Below are 15083 nucleotides of genomic sequence, written 5' to 3'. Positions count from 1 at the left end.
TGAGACTTGCACACCTTTCGAATCACAGCTATTTCCCCAGCCCGTTCCAGAAGATTCAGGAATGTCCTAGCTGCATTTTTTTGCCCATCGGGGCTTCAGTATTCCAGTGGCCATCGGGCCTGCCACTCTACCTTGTAAATAAAGAAAACACGTTCATTCCTGTGGCACGAACTTGTTTTTCTCATGTTTTGATCATCGTATTTCACTTTACTTGGTCTCTGTTGTGATCCGGTGTATTTAGTGGTGTGCGTTTAAAAACATAATTCTGAGCAGCGGTCTGTGGTTTCACCAGACCGCCAGAGGGTATTTGTAGGGGGTGTCGAGGTTAACAAAGGTCAGAAACCCTGATCTGGAGGGAGGGTCCCCTTCTCCTCTTAGAGGCGAAGTTTCTGAGCTCTTCCCTTGCTGCTCCCTGTGTGCCCTCCACGCAACTTTAAGAGCGGCTGAATGTTTCTGATGAACGCTGTCTCTCTCTCTCAGCCTGTGCCCAAGGCACCTTCAAGCCCTTAAATGGGGAGGGGTCCTGCCAGTCGTGTCCAGCCAACAGCCACTCCAACACCATTGGCTCGCCCGTCTGCCAGTGCCGCGTTGGGTACTTCCGGGCCCTCACAGACTCCCGGGGTGCGCCCTGTACCAGTAAGTGACCAGTGACCCCTGGGGCGGCGGGTGGACACCCACCCCAGTTCCCAGCCTCTCCGGCCTTCCTCCTCTTGGCCCTGGCCTGCTGGTGCCCAGCCAAGACAAGAAGTCACGAGGCTGCCTGCGTGCCCCACTGCCCCTCTCTGCTGAGCGGGTCAGCCTGACTCCCTGGTGTCCCACAGCGCCGCCCTCTGCTCCGAGAAGTGTGGTTCCCCGGCTGAATGGCTCCTCCCTGCGCCTGGAGTGGAGCGCCCCCCTCGAGTCCGGGGGCCGAGATGACCTCACGTATGCCCTGCGCTGCCGGGAGTGCCGCCCTGGGGGGTCCTGCACACCCTGCGGAGGAGACCTGACCTTCGACCCTGGCCCCCGGGACCTTGTGGAGCCCTGGGTGGCGATTCGTGGGCTGCGTCCTGACTTCACCTATACGTTCGAGGTCACCGCCTCGAATGGGGTGTCCTCCTTAGCCACCGGACCTGTCCCGTTTGAGGCTGTGAATGTCACCACTGACCGTGAGGGTGAGACTTCGATCCGGCTGGAAGGGACGCAGCTGGCCCCAAGGCCTGAAGGGCAAAAGTCGGTGGTGGGGCAGTGAGGCCGCCGGGAAGCGTGGAAAGTCAGGGCTTGCAGGGCAAGAGGCAGACACAGCGAGTGAAAAACGGAGCCGAGGCAGGCAGGCTTTCAGGACGGGGCAGAGAGAGTCAGAGGCAACTCCTGGAACAGCTGGAGGACCGACACAGGTGTAGCCAGCAGAGGCAGGGTTGCAAAGACGGGGAACAGACCTGTCACGAGCAAATACCCTACCCTGTCCTCTCCCTCACAGTACCGCCCCCAGTGTCCGACATCCGGGTGACGAGGTCATCACCCAGCAGCTTGAGCCTGGCCTGGGCTGTTCCCCGGGCACCCAGCGGAGCCGTGCTGGACTACGAGGTCAAGTACCACGAGAAGGTGAGAGCAGGACTTGCCCCTGGGGGTTTGGGGTGGGCAGGGGGATGTGTTTGGGGACTGGGACACCTCAATTACAGGCATCCAATAGGCATTTGAGTTCTAGCTCTGCTGAGTACTAGCTGTGTGACCTTGGGCCAGCCCCTTGGCCTCTCTGAGTTTAATAACTCCATTGTAAGTCAATTACAGGTACCAACCCCACAGAATGGCTGCAAGGATTAAATGCTATGATAAAAACCAAACACCCAGCACAGTGGATACATAAATGAGCTCTGAGTCCCCTCTTGCTGCACAGGGGAACCAAGATGCAATGATGGGGGAGGCTCAGGGCAGGGAGGGAGAAGTGGGAAGAGCAGTGGAAACATGGCGGGGGGCGGGGTTTACAGCCAGCCCCTCCTCTCGGACAGGGCACAGAGGGCCCCAGCAGCGTGCGGTTCCTGAAGACATCTGAAAACCGGGCGGAGCTGCGGGGACTGAAACGGGGAGCCAGCTACCTGGTCCAGGTGCGGGCGCGCTCCGAGGCCGGCTACGGGCCCTTCGGCCAGGAGCACCACAGCCAAACACAGCTGGACGGTGAGCCTGGGGAGCAGGGCATGGGCGGGCCTTGCCCGTGCCCTCGGAGGACCCCCAAAGTCACGTTCCCATGCTCCTCTTTCAACCACAAGGCGTTTTGGCCTAGTGAGGAGAGCATAGGCTGCAGAAACCAAAACGTATAGCTAGGAGGGGAGACCTGCTCAGTGGCTTTCCGGCTGTGTGACTTTCGGCAGAAGCCTGACCCTTCCTTAAGTCCCACCTCTCTCCTCCCCCTAAAGTGGAAATATCCCGAGGCCTCTCTCACAGGGCTCCAAGGATTAACTGAGGTGACACCTGTTCATTTTTATTTATTCATTTTTCATGTTTGTTTATTTTGAGAAAGAGAGTGACCACACGAGCAAGGGAGGGGCAGAGAGAGAATCCCAATCAGGCTCCCGCTGTCAGCGCAGGGCCCTATGCCGGGCTCAAACTCCCAAACCATGAGATCATGACCTGAGCCAAAATCAAGAGTCAGACCCTTAACCGACTGAGCCACCCAGGCACCCCATACCTAGTCATTTTAATATGCTTGGCCCCGGGGGGCCCCTGGGTGACATTTGAGCATCTGACTTCGGCTTAGGTCGTGATCTCATGGTTCATGGGTTCGAGCCCTGCTTCGGGCTCTGCTGAACGCTTGCTCAGAGCCTGGAGTTTGCTTCGGATTCTGTGTCTCCCTCTCTCTCTGCCCCTCCCCCGCTCGAGGTCTGTCTCACTCTGTCTCTCAAAAATAAATAAAGAAAAAAAAAATTTAATATGCTTGGCCCGGTAGCTTTCTGAGCCTTTTCATTTGACAGTTCAGTTGAGCTGGGACTCACATGCCATACAATTCACCCACTTAGAGTGTACAGTTCGGTGGCTTTTAGTATATTCAGTGTTGTGTGACCATCACAATTAATTTTAGAACCTTTCAGCATCCAAAGAGAGATACTATAGCCCTTTAGTCACCCCCAGCCCCTGGCAAACACTAATTTACTTTCTGTCCCTGTGGATTTACTTATTCTGGACATTTCATACAAACAGGAACTGTGCATTCTGTGGCCTTTGGAGACTGGCTTCATCCTTCACTCAGGACAATGTTTTCCTTTTTTTTCTTTTTTCAAGTTTATTTTGGGAGAGAGAAGGGGGGGTGTGGAGAGAGGGGGAGAGAGAACCACAAGCAGGCTCCACACTGGAGCCTGACGTGGAGCTCGATCCCATGACCCTGAGATCATGACCTAAGCCAAAATCAGGAGTCAGATGCTCAACCGACTGAGCCCTTCAACCACCTAGGCACCTCTAGGAGAGTGTTTTCGAGATTCACCCATATTATAGCATGTATCAGTGCTGTTTATGGCTGAAAAATATTCCATTGTATGGCTACAGCATGTTTTATATATCCATTCATCTGTTGATGGACATCTGGCTTACTTCCACTTTTTTGGCTACAAACCTTTTCATTTTTAGCCCTTGGGGACTTTCTGTGATCACCAGTATCTGTAACTGAACAAAATCAAACTGCTCTTGCCGCAACTAGGTCTGGAAACTTCTTCCCTTGCCCTGAGGGACTTGGGAGGGGCCCCCACCTGTGGAAAACAGTCCGAAAACCACTGTGCTTCCCGGACCCTGCGCCTCCTCCGCCTTCCCCGTACCCCCCACCCTGCTGGGGGCCTGTTCGAGAGGGAACACAGCTCGTGCCTTGCGGCTGGTGTGGGGTCCCCAGGGGCCGTCGGCTTCTCTTGATCACCAGTTTTTCTCCCCCAGAGAATGAGAGCTGGCGGGAGCAGCTGGCCCTGATCGCAGGCACGGCGGTCGTGGGTGTGGTGCTGGTCTTGGTGGTCATCGTCATCGCCGTCCTGTGCCTCAGGTGAGGGCTCTGGGCACCTGGAGGCCCTTGGGAAGGCCCGTGTAGCTGTCCACCTGCCCGCTCGCTCCAGGCAAACCTCCCTCAATGCCCCAGGATACTTGTTTTCTCTTGGAAGCTTCTCTCATCCCCGCTCCTCCTCCCCCCGGTCCTGTCTCTTTGGGAACGGACAGATGTGGGATTCAGTTTACCTTTTCTTTCCCTTTGGCCACAGGAAGCAGAGCAGCGGGAGAGAAGCTGAATACTCAGACAAACACGGACAGTATCTCATCGGGCACGGTGGGTAGGCGTGTCCTGAAAGAAGCAGGACTGGGGGCAGAGCTGTGAGCCGAGAACCCAGGCATCTGAGTGCATGGGAAGCTGCTTCTCGGTTAACGGGGCCTGTGTGATCCCTCAGGTACTAAGGTCTACATTGACCCCTTCACTTACGAAGACCCTAATGAGGCTGTAAGAGAGTTTGCAAAAGAGATCGATGTCTCCTATGTCAAGATTGAGGAGGTGATTGGCGCAGGTGAGAGGAAGGCTGGGCGCCTGTGGGAGGAAAAGGAGGGCCAGATGGTGGGCAGAGGAGGGCTGACCCTCAGCGTCCTTCCTGAAGGCGAGTTTGGCGAGGTGTGTCGGGGGCGGCTCAAGGCCCCAGGGAAGAAAGAGAGCTGTGTGGCCATCAAGACCCTAAAAGGGGGCTACACGGAGAGGCAGCGGCGGGAGTTCCTAAGTGAGGCCTCCATCATGGGCCAGTTCGAGCACCCCAACATCATCCGCCTGGAGGGCGTGGTCACCAACAGCGTGCCTGTCATGATCCTCACCGAGTTCATGGAGAACGGCGCCCTGGACTCCTTCCTGCGGGTGAGCCTTCTGCCCCCAGCCTCCCGCACCCCCCTCACTCCCCCAGCACAGCCAAGGAGCTCATAACCAAGGTAGATCGTGGGGTGCACATCACACCTCCTCTGCCCTTTGTTCTCCCTTCGGGACAGCTTGAATTCCTGGGACTGGCCTTTCCTTCGGCCGTGAGTGGCAATGGCGTCTCGGTGGGGCGAGCTGACCCCAAGATTTGGAAGGATGGTCATTTGTCCTTTTGACAATTATTTCCTGAGTGCCACCTGGCACATCAGCCACTGTCCTAGGTCCTGGGAATAAAGCCATGAACATCTCTGCCCTTGACAGTATAATCGAGGAGACTGGAAATTAACAAGTAAACAAATTTTTTGGAATACAGATATTTTGGGGGCGCCAGGGTGGCTCAGTCGGTTGAGCGTCCGATTCTTGATTTTTAGCTGAGGTCATGATCCCAGGGTTGTGGGATCAAGCCCCGAGTGGGGTTCTGTGGATGGAGCCTGCTTAAGATTCTCTCTCCCTTTGTCCCTCTCCCCTCCCACTTTCTGTCACTCTTAAAAAAAAAAAAAAAAAAAAACTAAATACAGATCATTTGGAAAAGTGACTTGAGATGATGGGGAAGAGTTTCTTTTAATTTTCATCACTTTAACAGGCTTCACTGGATTTTATTTTTTAACTTTACATCTTTTGGGGGGAAAAAAAACGCATTTTCCTACAGAGCAAGATATTGCATTTAACAGAATTATGATGCTTCCTCGGGATCATCCGGTACCCAGTCAATATTCACATTTCCCTAGTTGTCCCCCAGATGTCTCCTCCCTCCTGGTTCCTCCAAACCAGGATCTAGTTCAAGCATGGCACTTAGTGGTTTTGTTTGTGTGTTCGTTTTGTTGTGTCTTGTTTTTCCTGGTGGTTATTTTCTTGAGCCTCTTCTAAATCCAGGACCGTTCTTTGTTGTGAGACACACTGACATTCTGAAAAGCTGGGCCTCTTATTCCTTTGAATGTCTCACCTTCTGGATTTATCAGCTTCTTCCCTATGGGGTCATTGTTTCTCCACTTCCTTTAAGAGAAGATAGATTTAATGTTCTGATAAGTTCAAAAGTAAATACGTGTGGCCAGCCTCCATCGGGGGTGCTGTGTACCTCACATGACACCCCATCCAGAGACAGGCTCTCTGGCTCTCATCAGGAGAGATGCTGAGGCAGGCCTTGGGGTAGTGTGATGGCGGCCTGACCCTTCCTTGTGGACACAGGCTTCTGTTCCTTGGTACCATACAAAGGTCTTGTTGCCAAGAGAGGGAGGGAGGGTCTATTTTAGAAGAGATGACATTTGGGGTGCCTGGCTGGCTCAGTCGGTGGAGCATGCGACTCTTGATCTCGAGGTTGTGAGTTCAAGCTCCACGTTGGGTGTAGAGATTACATTTAAAAATGAAGAAGAAGAGAGGACATTTGGGGTGACATTTGGGTAGATGAGAGAGAGCCAGCCAGGAGCAGATGGAGGAGAAGCACGTGGGCCTCATGGCCTTAGTAAGGAGTTTGGATTTGATTAGAAGTTCAAGGGGAAGCCTTTGGAGGGATTTCGGCAAGAGAGGTGATTTTAGGAGCTCCCTTTGGTGTGCTGGGGGGCATGAGCCAAGAGCCAGTGGGGAGACTCGCAATCCTTTGGGGCACGGCAGTTGCAGCAGGATGGGGAGAAGTGGCTGGATTCGGGACGTGGTTTGGAGGCAGGGCCAGCAGAACCCGCTGATGGATTGTAAGTGGCAGGTGAGGAAAAGAGGAATCGCAGAGAACCGTGGCGTCTGCCCCGAGCATCTGGCCAGCGGCGTTTCTGCAAGCTGAGTTTTGAGGTGTGGGACAGGGGCAGGCTTAGAGGAGGGTTCAGAATTCAGGGTTTGGACTCTGGCCCTGGCCCTGCATGGCTGCCAAGGGTCCCCTGCGTGCTTGCTGAATCCAGAGGATGGGATTTGTCCACTGTAACTGTTTGGCTGATCCGGTGAGAGCAGACTCTGTAAAGGTCAAGGTCAGGCTTTAGGTCTTGGCTTTGGCGCCGTGTTCATTGATCGCACCCAGTTTTTCACTGCCGTGTTGCAGGCTACACACAGCTGGTCCAAGAGGGCTGAGCAAGCTTTCTTTGGGTCAGCACAGTGCATCTGCACCTGTAGACAGGTAGTTTAGGGCACACCTCAACTGTCGCCACTCTGTTGCCTCCAAATAAAAAGAACATACTAGGGGCGCCTGGGCTGCTTAATCAGTTAAGTATCTGACTCTTGATCTCAGCCCAGGTCTTGATCTCAGGATCCTGAGTTCAAGCCCTGCACTGGGCTCTGTCCTGGGCGCGGAGCCTACTTAAAAATGGGGGGAAAAGAGTTGTGTCAGAAATAAGGAAAAAATTAGGGGCTCCTGGGTGGCTCAGTCGGTTGAGCCTCCAACTTCAGCTCGGGTCATGATCTCACGGCTCATGGGTTCAAGCCCTACGTCGGGCTCTGTGCTGACAGCTCAGAGCCTGGAACTTGGTTCGGATTCTGTGTCTCCCTCTCTCTCTGCCCCTCCCCTGCTCGTACTCTGTCTTTCTCCGTCTCTCAGCAATAAATAAATGTTAAAAAAAATAAACATTAAAAACATTTTTTTTTAAAGTAAAAAAGTGAAAAAAAAAAAAAAAGTACTAGATTAAAAGGATTTGTTGATACTCCCTGGATATAAAGCCCTGCCTTAGGCTAAACAGAAGAAAATGGTTTTTTTTGTTGTTGTTTTTTAATAATGTTTATGATTTTGAGAGGAAGAGAGAGACAGAGCACGAGCAAGGAAGGGGCAGAGAGAAAGGGAGACACAGAATCTGAAGCAGGCTCCAGGCTCTCAGCTGTCAGCACAGGGCCCAACGTGGGGCTCAAACCCACGAACTGTGAGATCGTGACTTGAGCTGGGGTCTGACGCTTAACCGACTAAGCCATCCAGGCGCCCGTGAATCAAAGAAAAGTTAAAAATAATTGTATAATCTTGAACATCATGTCAGGTTACTGTAGTGAGAGCTGAGAGAGCTCAGAGTAAGAGAAAAGAGGAGGGCTTACCTGGGAAGGAGGAGGGCTTCCCTGGGAGGTCAGCGGAAGGAAGGGGGGATGGCAGGTGCGCTGGCCTGATGGTGCCCTCTCCCTCGTCTGGTCTCCAGCTGAACGACGGGCAGTTCACCGTCATCCAGCTGGTGGGCATGTTGCGGGGCATCGCCTCAGGCATGCGGTACCTTGCTGAGATGAGCTACGTCCACCGAGACCTGGCTGCCCGTAACATCCTGGTCAACAGCAACCTTGTCTGCAAGGTTTCCGACTTCGGGCTTTCCCGCTTCCTGGAGGAGAACTCTTCTGACCCCACCTACACGAGCTCTCTGGTGAGGCTGGGGGACCTGCGTATGAACTAGGTTCTCAGGGCCAGGTGGAAAGATGGGAAGCACTGGCAGCTCCAGTTCAGGGTCAGGATGTAGGAGCAGACCATGGAGGGGGCGGTCAACTTAGGGAACCCAACTTCTGGTGTCCAGGAAAAGAACAGAGTTGAGCTATGTGTCTGAGTCCCAGAAAGAAAGGAGGCCTGGGGGAAGGCAAAGGCAGGGGGCCAAATGCCTGGGTCCTGTGAGTCCCTCAGCTAACCTTTTCCCTCCTCATCTTTAGGGGGGAAAGATTCCCATCAGATGGACAGCCCCTGAGGCCATCGCCTTCCGGAAATTCACATCTGCCAGTGATGCCTGGAGCTACGGAATTGTGATGTGGGAGGTCATGTCATTTGGGGAACGTCCATACTGGGACATGAGCAATCAGGATGTAAGTGTCCCATAGTCCTACCAAGCTTACCTGAAATGTTCTCTCGCCTGGGATATGGGTTGGGGAGTGGGGTCCCCAAAGAGCTAATCGCTGTTGTCCTTGAGGGTGGCACAGAGTAGAGTTGATCTTTGTATCCAAGACTTTGATACAGCACGTCTGGTCACAGGAGGACACAGAGGAGGGCAGGGTTGGGAAGTTACTCATCTAGATCACGGCCCAAGAGCCACTGGGGCTTCAAGCCACAGCCAGCTTCAGCCCCGGCTGGGAGGACCCCCGCCCCAAATCTGCCATTCTCAGGGGCTATGGCACCTCTCCCGGCATCTGCTAAGTCCCCATTTTCTGGGAGTCCTTTGACACCCCAGTGTTCCCGGGAGACCCTCACCCAGTGCTCCTACCTGTCCTTCCAGGTGATCAATGCCATTGAACAGGACTACCGGCTGCCCCCGCCCCCAGACTGCCCCACTTCCCTGCACCAGCTCATGCTGGACTGTTGGCAGAAGGACCGGAACGCACGGCCCCGCTTCCCCCAGGTGGTCAGCGCCCTCGACAAGATGATCCGGAACCCAGCCAGTCTCAAAATCGTGGCCAGGGAGAATGGCGGGTGAGGATCCCAGACAGCGGGCTTCCTTCCCACACTCTGCCACCACCTGAGAGCCCCCCCGCCGCCCTTCCTCCTCAGAAGTATCCGTCCCTCTGGTGGTTTGTGGGATTGTCCCTGCCTGCTTCTCCTTCTCCGAGGCTGGGCCCAGAGTCTCCACCTGATGTAGCCCTGGAGCTCAGCGCGCCCCTCCCCATCCTTGCCTCCCAGGGCTTCGCACCCACTCCTGGATCAGCGGCAGCCTCACTACTCAGCTTTCGGTTCTGTGGGTGAGTGGCTTCGAGCCATCAAGATGGGAAGATACGAAGAAAGTTTCGCAGCCGCTGGCTTTGGCTCCTTCGAACTGGTCAGCCAGATCTCCGCTGAGTAAGTCGTGGCAGAAGCCAGAGGTGGTGGCTGAGGGGTACCTGGGGACCAGGTTTAGCAGGGACCTTTGGGGGAGATTCCTGGTGCAAACCCTGTTAGCAAGAGTCTCCACCACCACCCCCCCCCCCCACCAAAACAAGCAGTAACAGCTCTGGGGGCTGAGAGCCCACAGAATCTCCCAGGGCAGCATTGCCCAGCTCACCCCTTTGCGCCACCCCATGGCCCTGCCGCACAATAGGTATCTATCCTTGTGTATCTACATTCCGGGCTCTGCTCTCACATTAACAGTGACAACTCTGGCTGTTTTCCCCACCCATAAAAGGAGAGGGTTGGACTAGGTTTTGGAGATCCTTTCCAGCTTTAATGTTAAATAGTTTTATGGTTCCAACGCCTCTCACTTGCCTCTCACTTTGTTCCCCCCGTCGGCCCCTCTGGCGCTCCACCTTTCTGCCTTCCCATTTCCCTCCCAGGCTCTTTTCTCAGGCCAGGTTTGAATAACACGTGGAAGGAAGAGAAATCTAGGAACCAGGGGGTGGGAGGCAGTCTCCCCGCAGGGCAGGTCATGGACCCCCCTGCTCCCTGATTGTCCAAGAGACTGGTGCTCTCTATTTCCCACCTCTGCTATTCTCCCTTATCTCAGGCTCCAGGCCTCAGGATGGGGGGTGGGGGGGAGGGCGGGGCAGCTCGTGTTCGCCCCTCCCCCTTCCTCCCCACCCGCTCTTCCTCTCTCTCCGACCTTTTCTTCTGACTTCTCTTTTCTCCTCTAAAGCAATCTGTGCAGCCCCTTCCCCCAACCTCATTTTGCACGTTTTTCTCTCTTTCATTCCTCCCCTTCGCTGATTCTCTGCCTTTTCCTAATCCTTGCTGGAGCCCCAACCTGTGGCCCCCACAACCTCCCACCAGCCAGCCCTGCTCAGCTACCTACCCCACCCTCTACTGCGGCTGTGCAGAAGGACTGAGGCCCCGCTCTAAATCCTCCGGAAACTGCCGGCAACTATTGGCAACTATTGACGTGCCCCTCCCCTGCTGGCCTTCCTGATTGGCTGACAGTCCTGAGGCAAGACAAGGTGTCTGGAGCTAAGAGAGCCTCCCTGGGAGCCCTATGGCCTCACCTAGCTCTCCCTTCTTCCCCAGGGACCTGCTCCGAATTGGAGTCACTCTGGCGGGACACCAGAAGAAAATCCTGGCCAGTGTCCAGCACATGAAGTCCCAGGCCAAGCCTGGAGCCCCGGGTGGGTCGGGAGCACCAGCCCCCCAGTACTGACCTGCACCTGCTTGCCTGGCCCCACTGCTCTGGAGCGGCAGGAACTCCCAGCTGGGGACACCGCTCCCCTTCTTCCTGGGACAGAGTCGGATGGGGACCCAAGAGGCCATCATACCTAGGCCCCACTGGATTGCACTTTGAACCCATGGGGGTGGGGAGCTGGCAATTTGGAGACAGGATTTGAGGATTCTGCCATATGAGAGTAGAAATCACATGTCCCCCCGCCCCCCAGGCGGGGAACCCTATGCCAAGGGTGCGGGAGCCCTTCCCTCGGGATTGGGTGTGACCAGAGGGAAAGGAAGCGCTTATAATCTGCCAACTTCCCAGGAGTGGTTGGGCACGATCCCCACAACCTCCCTCTGATCCCCAGTTAGGGCCCCACGTACCGCCCCCCCTTCACCTCGAAGGGCCACTGCACTGCCCTGCAGACCAAAGAGAAGAGGGTGACTAGCCTGGGAGCTCGGGAGTGGAGAGCGCCGCATCGTGGCCGGAGGCGGGAAGGGGTGTCGTGGCCCAGTGACAAAATCATTGGACTTGGATGTCCCAACCTTGCTGCTGTCTTCCCCGAACTCAGTTTTCCCTTGTAAATGGTCCTCCCCCATCTGCTGCCTTCATATTGAAGGTTTTTGAGTTTTATTTTTTATTTTGGCCTTATTCCCCCTGCCCTTATTTTGTTGTTTTTTGTTGTTGTTTGTTCTTCCACCGTCCTTGTCATTACCTTTTGTGTTGGAGGGGCCCGTTTCATTATTGCCTCCTTTGCCCAGGGTGAAACGGGGCCTCATCGCTGTGTCTGTTTCCGGAACAATGCCTTGGTCACACCACAACTCCCAGACACTTCCCTGCCCCCAAGTACCCCCAAGCTGTGTCCATGAGGGGGTGTGGGAGGGGTGAGGTGGTGGTGGAAACCAGAGACAGACACCGGTGCTTGGAGGGGATCTTAAATTATATTTAAAACAATTTTTTTTTTGTATAAATAAAAGAAACTGGGAAACTGTGCAGTTCTGGGGGTGATTGGGGATGGGGGATGGGCCAGGTTTCCGCGGAGAGTGAGGCCTGGGTATGGAAGAGTGGTCGGAGGTCTGGAGACAGGGCTGTGGGGGGCTGCAGGGGGCTGCAGGCTTGGTTCCCGGGCCCCAGGGTGTGTCTGAGGTGGTGGGGTGGGGGCAGTGGGAGATGAGTCATTGGCAGCTGCTTCTAACGGCTCCAGATGGTTCTGCCAAGAGCCTGGGGCACCTCCGGGGTGGGGCTGCCCCTCCCTCCCCTGTCCTGGTTCCCCAGCCCTGGTAGGGGGCCTCACCCGGGGAGGCCTTGAGCTTGTAGCCCTGCCCCGCAGCCCCCTGAAGGGGTATAGGGGGGCATTGGCTGGGGTGGGGGTCCAGTTAGATGAAGGAGACAGATGTGGGCCAGATGTTGGCAGCTGGGGTTGGTTTAGAGGCAATGGGGGAAAAGTCTGCATGGGCTGTGGGGGAGGGGCAGAGCTGGAGTGAGGGATGTGGACCCCCCACGGGTACACACACACACACACACACACACACACACCCTGGGCTGAGTCCTTGGGAAGACAATTCCCCCTTTCAAGATGCTGCCCGGGCAGGTTCTCCCAGGCTCTTCCGAAGGGGAGGGGAAACCACCTGAATGTCTTCCCCCAACTTCCAAACAGGAAGATGGGGATGGGGTCAAACCCCTGCGAGCCCTTGTGGCCCTCTTTTGTTCCTTTCCTCCCAATCTGCCCACCCTCAGGGACACCTGCAGGGGCCAGCCTTGCTACTTCTGCATCTCCGGTGCCCCCTGTTGTGTTGGGGTCTGTGCGGGACCCCAAATCACAGTTTCTGTCCTTCCCTGCCCAGGTGGCCTCAGGTGGCGATCCCGTCTGTGATTTCCTACCTGTCCCAGCGTCTTCTAGCGTCCCTAATGCTCTGGAATCCTCTGTCCACTCCCTCGATGACCCATCACTCCTGTTTTGTACACTCAAGAGGTATGGGAGGGACTCCATCCTGCTAAGGATGGAGGGCGCGTGGGTCCAGAAGGACATGGTCTATCTGGGAGGATGCCGGCCCAGGCCACCCCTTTCCCCTCCCAACCAGACATCCGGGCTAGATAAGGTGACCTTAGTTGTTGAGGGGAGGGGCAGAGGTCAAGGGGACAGGGCACAGACGAAAAACAGGCAAAAGGTCAAAGATGCCGTGAAGGGAGTTCGGGTGGGGGCGGGGTGTGCAGCAGGGAACCCCGTGATGCCCGAGCCAAAGTGCAGCCAGCTCACTCGCGGAACCCCCTGAGCACCCCTGCCATGCCCAGCTCGAGTGAGAGCTGCTCCCCCCAGCCAGCCGGGTCAGGGGCCATCCCTCCCTCCCCGGGCCCTTCCCCAACCAGGTGGGATCTCCATTCCTTACACGAGGGTGGCTGCAAGGGTCCTCAGAAAATAAGCACAGAGGAAGGGCTCCTTTGTCAAACCCAGTGTCCTGCCTGCTCCGGCATCCCCTGTCCCTTGGGGTCTTACGTCCTGGCCTCCCCACCCCAATTGGCAGCCTTCCTTTCCCTCTTGGTGCCCAAGCAGGATGTTCCAGGCCCCATCCCCAAGCAGTGACCTGCTCGTCCTGTTGGGAGGCCCGAGACCCTGGGGGAGGGGTCAGAATGTGAGCCCTTTGGCTTCAGGCTAAGGAGAGCTGGCCTCAGCTGCTGGGATGGGGCTCCGAACTCCTCAGCCCCTAGACCTCACCAGCAGTTGCCATAGTAACCCCTAGGCCCTCTTGGGAAATGGATGTGCGCAGAAGCGAGGGGCCTCCCCGGAGGATCACAGGCAAAAAAGCCACATTCCCCATCCTTAGCCTCCACCCCGTGTTTAATCTCCTCATGGGAAATGTCAGCCTCCTCGGGATCACCTGGGTTCCTGGGAAGACTGGGAAAGTGCAGGCTTTTTTCCCATTTCCCAGAAGCCAGAGGGCTGGACACCCCACCGCCAAGCGGCTCTGTCCAAGGACAGTCAGACCTCAGTCCGCCTCCCCTCTGGACATTTTGCAGAGCACCCAGCGCTGGCCACCCCCCAGCCCTGCACACTTGTGTCCCTCCCTCCTATTTCACCCCCCCCCAGACCCACTTCACAGATCCCTTCCTCCACCACAGTCATGTGGAAATTCACATTTCAAAAATAAGTTTTAATTTTCTCTCTCCTTTTTTGAGGGCAACTCAAAACTGAGGGACTCTAAGGGCATGCTCTGGAACGAAATCTGAGGAGAAAGCAAGAAAACCCCGCGTTAGAGGCAGACTCAGCTCCCAGTCGCCAAGGTTTTGTGGGGCTGGGATGGTTCTCACCAGCATCGGCCAGCCTGTTCTCTGTTCTGGCTCTGCGTTTTCTCCCTGGGAGTGGTGGGGAAGAGAGGAGGGTCAGTGCCCACTCCCCTGTGGACTCGTCCCCACCCACCCCTGCTCATCCCCTTTCCCAGAACTCACCTCCTCCTCCTCCTCTTCCTGGAAACACATTCCCAGGTCACTGCCGGCACTATGACCACCACAGGCACGAGCATCCCCAACAGGATGGCCACAAAGCTGGATGCTTCTGGGGTGCAGGGGACAGAACGGAGGCACATGGGATAGGAAGGCGTGGGGGAGGAGACACTCCCCTTCCATCCTAAGTTGCCACTGGAAAGGACTGTAACCCCTGAGTCCCTGGATGTGACTAGTTCTCCCTCCAGAAGGCTTTTACTCCAAGGCCTCGGCACCACACACCCAGGGTCCCTTTGTTTCTGGACACTCAACTCCCATCAGCCTTGTTAAGGGGGGTGTTTGTCCAGCTGGTCCCCTAGTCCAGGGTATCATTGTGGCCAGTGCTTCTCAACGAGCAGCCCTGGGATCACTTCTAAAATGTTTTGTTAATATTTATTTATTTTTGAGACAGAGAGAGAGATAGAGTGCAAGTGGGGGAGAGGAGCAGAGAGGGGCAGAGAGGGGCAGAGAGACACAGAATCCGAAGCAGGCTCCGGGCTCCGAGCTGTCAGCACAGAGGCTGACGCGGGGCTCGAATCCATGAATTGTGAGATCATGACCTGAGCCAAAGTTGGGCGCTCAACCGACTGAGTCACCCAGGCGCCCCCGGAATCACTTCTACTAGTCACCCGGAAGCTTATTAAAAATGCAGATTTCTGGGCCCCCTCCAGACCTACTGAATCCAAATCTCTGGGCTGCCGGGAGTAGGCGGGGGAGTCCTGAAATGAACACGTAGAAAA

General features: G+C 55.7%; 2 protein-coding genes across 4 annotated transcripts in view; one reads left to right on the top strand and one right to left on the bottom strand.

Annotated features, from left to right (window-relative positions):
• EPHB4 (EPH receptor B4) overlaps positions 1-11857 on the top strand; it is a 30425-nt gene extending 18568 nt beyond the window's left edge. For all 3 annotated transcript variants that reach the window (XM_043559737.1, XM_043559738.1, XM_043559736.1), the window contains exons 5-17: positions 481-636; positions 822-1154; positions 1460-1584; positions 1989-2154; positions 3895-3997; positions 4209-4273; positions 4392-4505; positions 4593-4840; positions 7993-8208; positions 8486-8635; positions 9043-9236; positions 9444-9599; positions 10734-11857. In XM_043559737.1, the coding sequence (XP_043415672.1) occupies positions 481-636; positions 822-1154; positions 1460-1584; positions 1989-2154; positions 3895-3997; positions 4209-4273; positions 4392-4505; positions 4593-4840; positions 7993-8208; positions 8486-8635; positions 9043-9236; positions 9444-9599; positions 10734-10863 (2156 nt within the window). In that variant the 3' untranslated portion in view covers positions 10864-11857. The remainder of the gene's footprint in view (positions 1-480; positions 637-821; positions 1155-1459; positions 1585-1988; positions 2155-3894; positions 3998-4208; positions 4274-4391; positions 4506-4592; positions 4841-7992; positions 8209-8485; positions 8636-9042; positions 9237-9443; positions 9600-10733) is intronic.
• A 2271-nt stretch (positions 11858-14128) lies between these two features.
• Positions 14129-15083, bottom strand: part of ZAN (zonadhesin) — a 36045-nt gene continuing 35090 nt past the window's right edge. The window contains exons 43-44 of the mRNA XM_043559733.1: positions 14311-14416; positions 14129-14217 (exon numbers count right to left, since the gene is read on the bottom strand). Of these exons, the coding sequence (XP_043415668.1) occupies positions 14169-14217; positions 14311-14416 (155 nt within the window). The 3' untranslated portion in view covers positions 14129-14168. The remainder of the gene's footprint in view (positions 14218-14310; positions 14417-15083) is intronic.

The sequence above is a fragment of the Prionailurus bengalensis genome, chromosome E3 (assembly GCF_016509475.1).
Source record: "Prionailurus bengalensis isolate Pbe53 chromosome E3, Fcat_Pben_1.1_paternal_pri, whole genome shotgun sequence".
Taxonomy (NCBI): Eukaryota; Metazoa; Chordata; class Mammalia; order Carnivora; family Felidae; genus Prionailurus; species Prionailurus bengalensis.
This window is presented reverse-complemented; position numbering and strand designations above follow the sequence as displayed.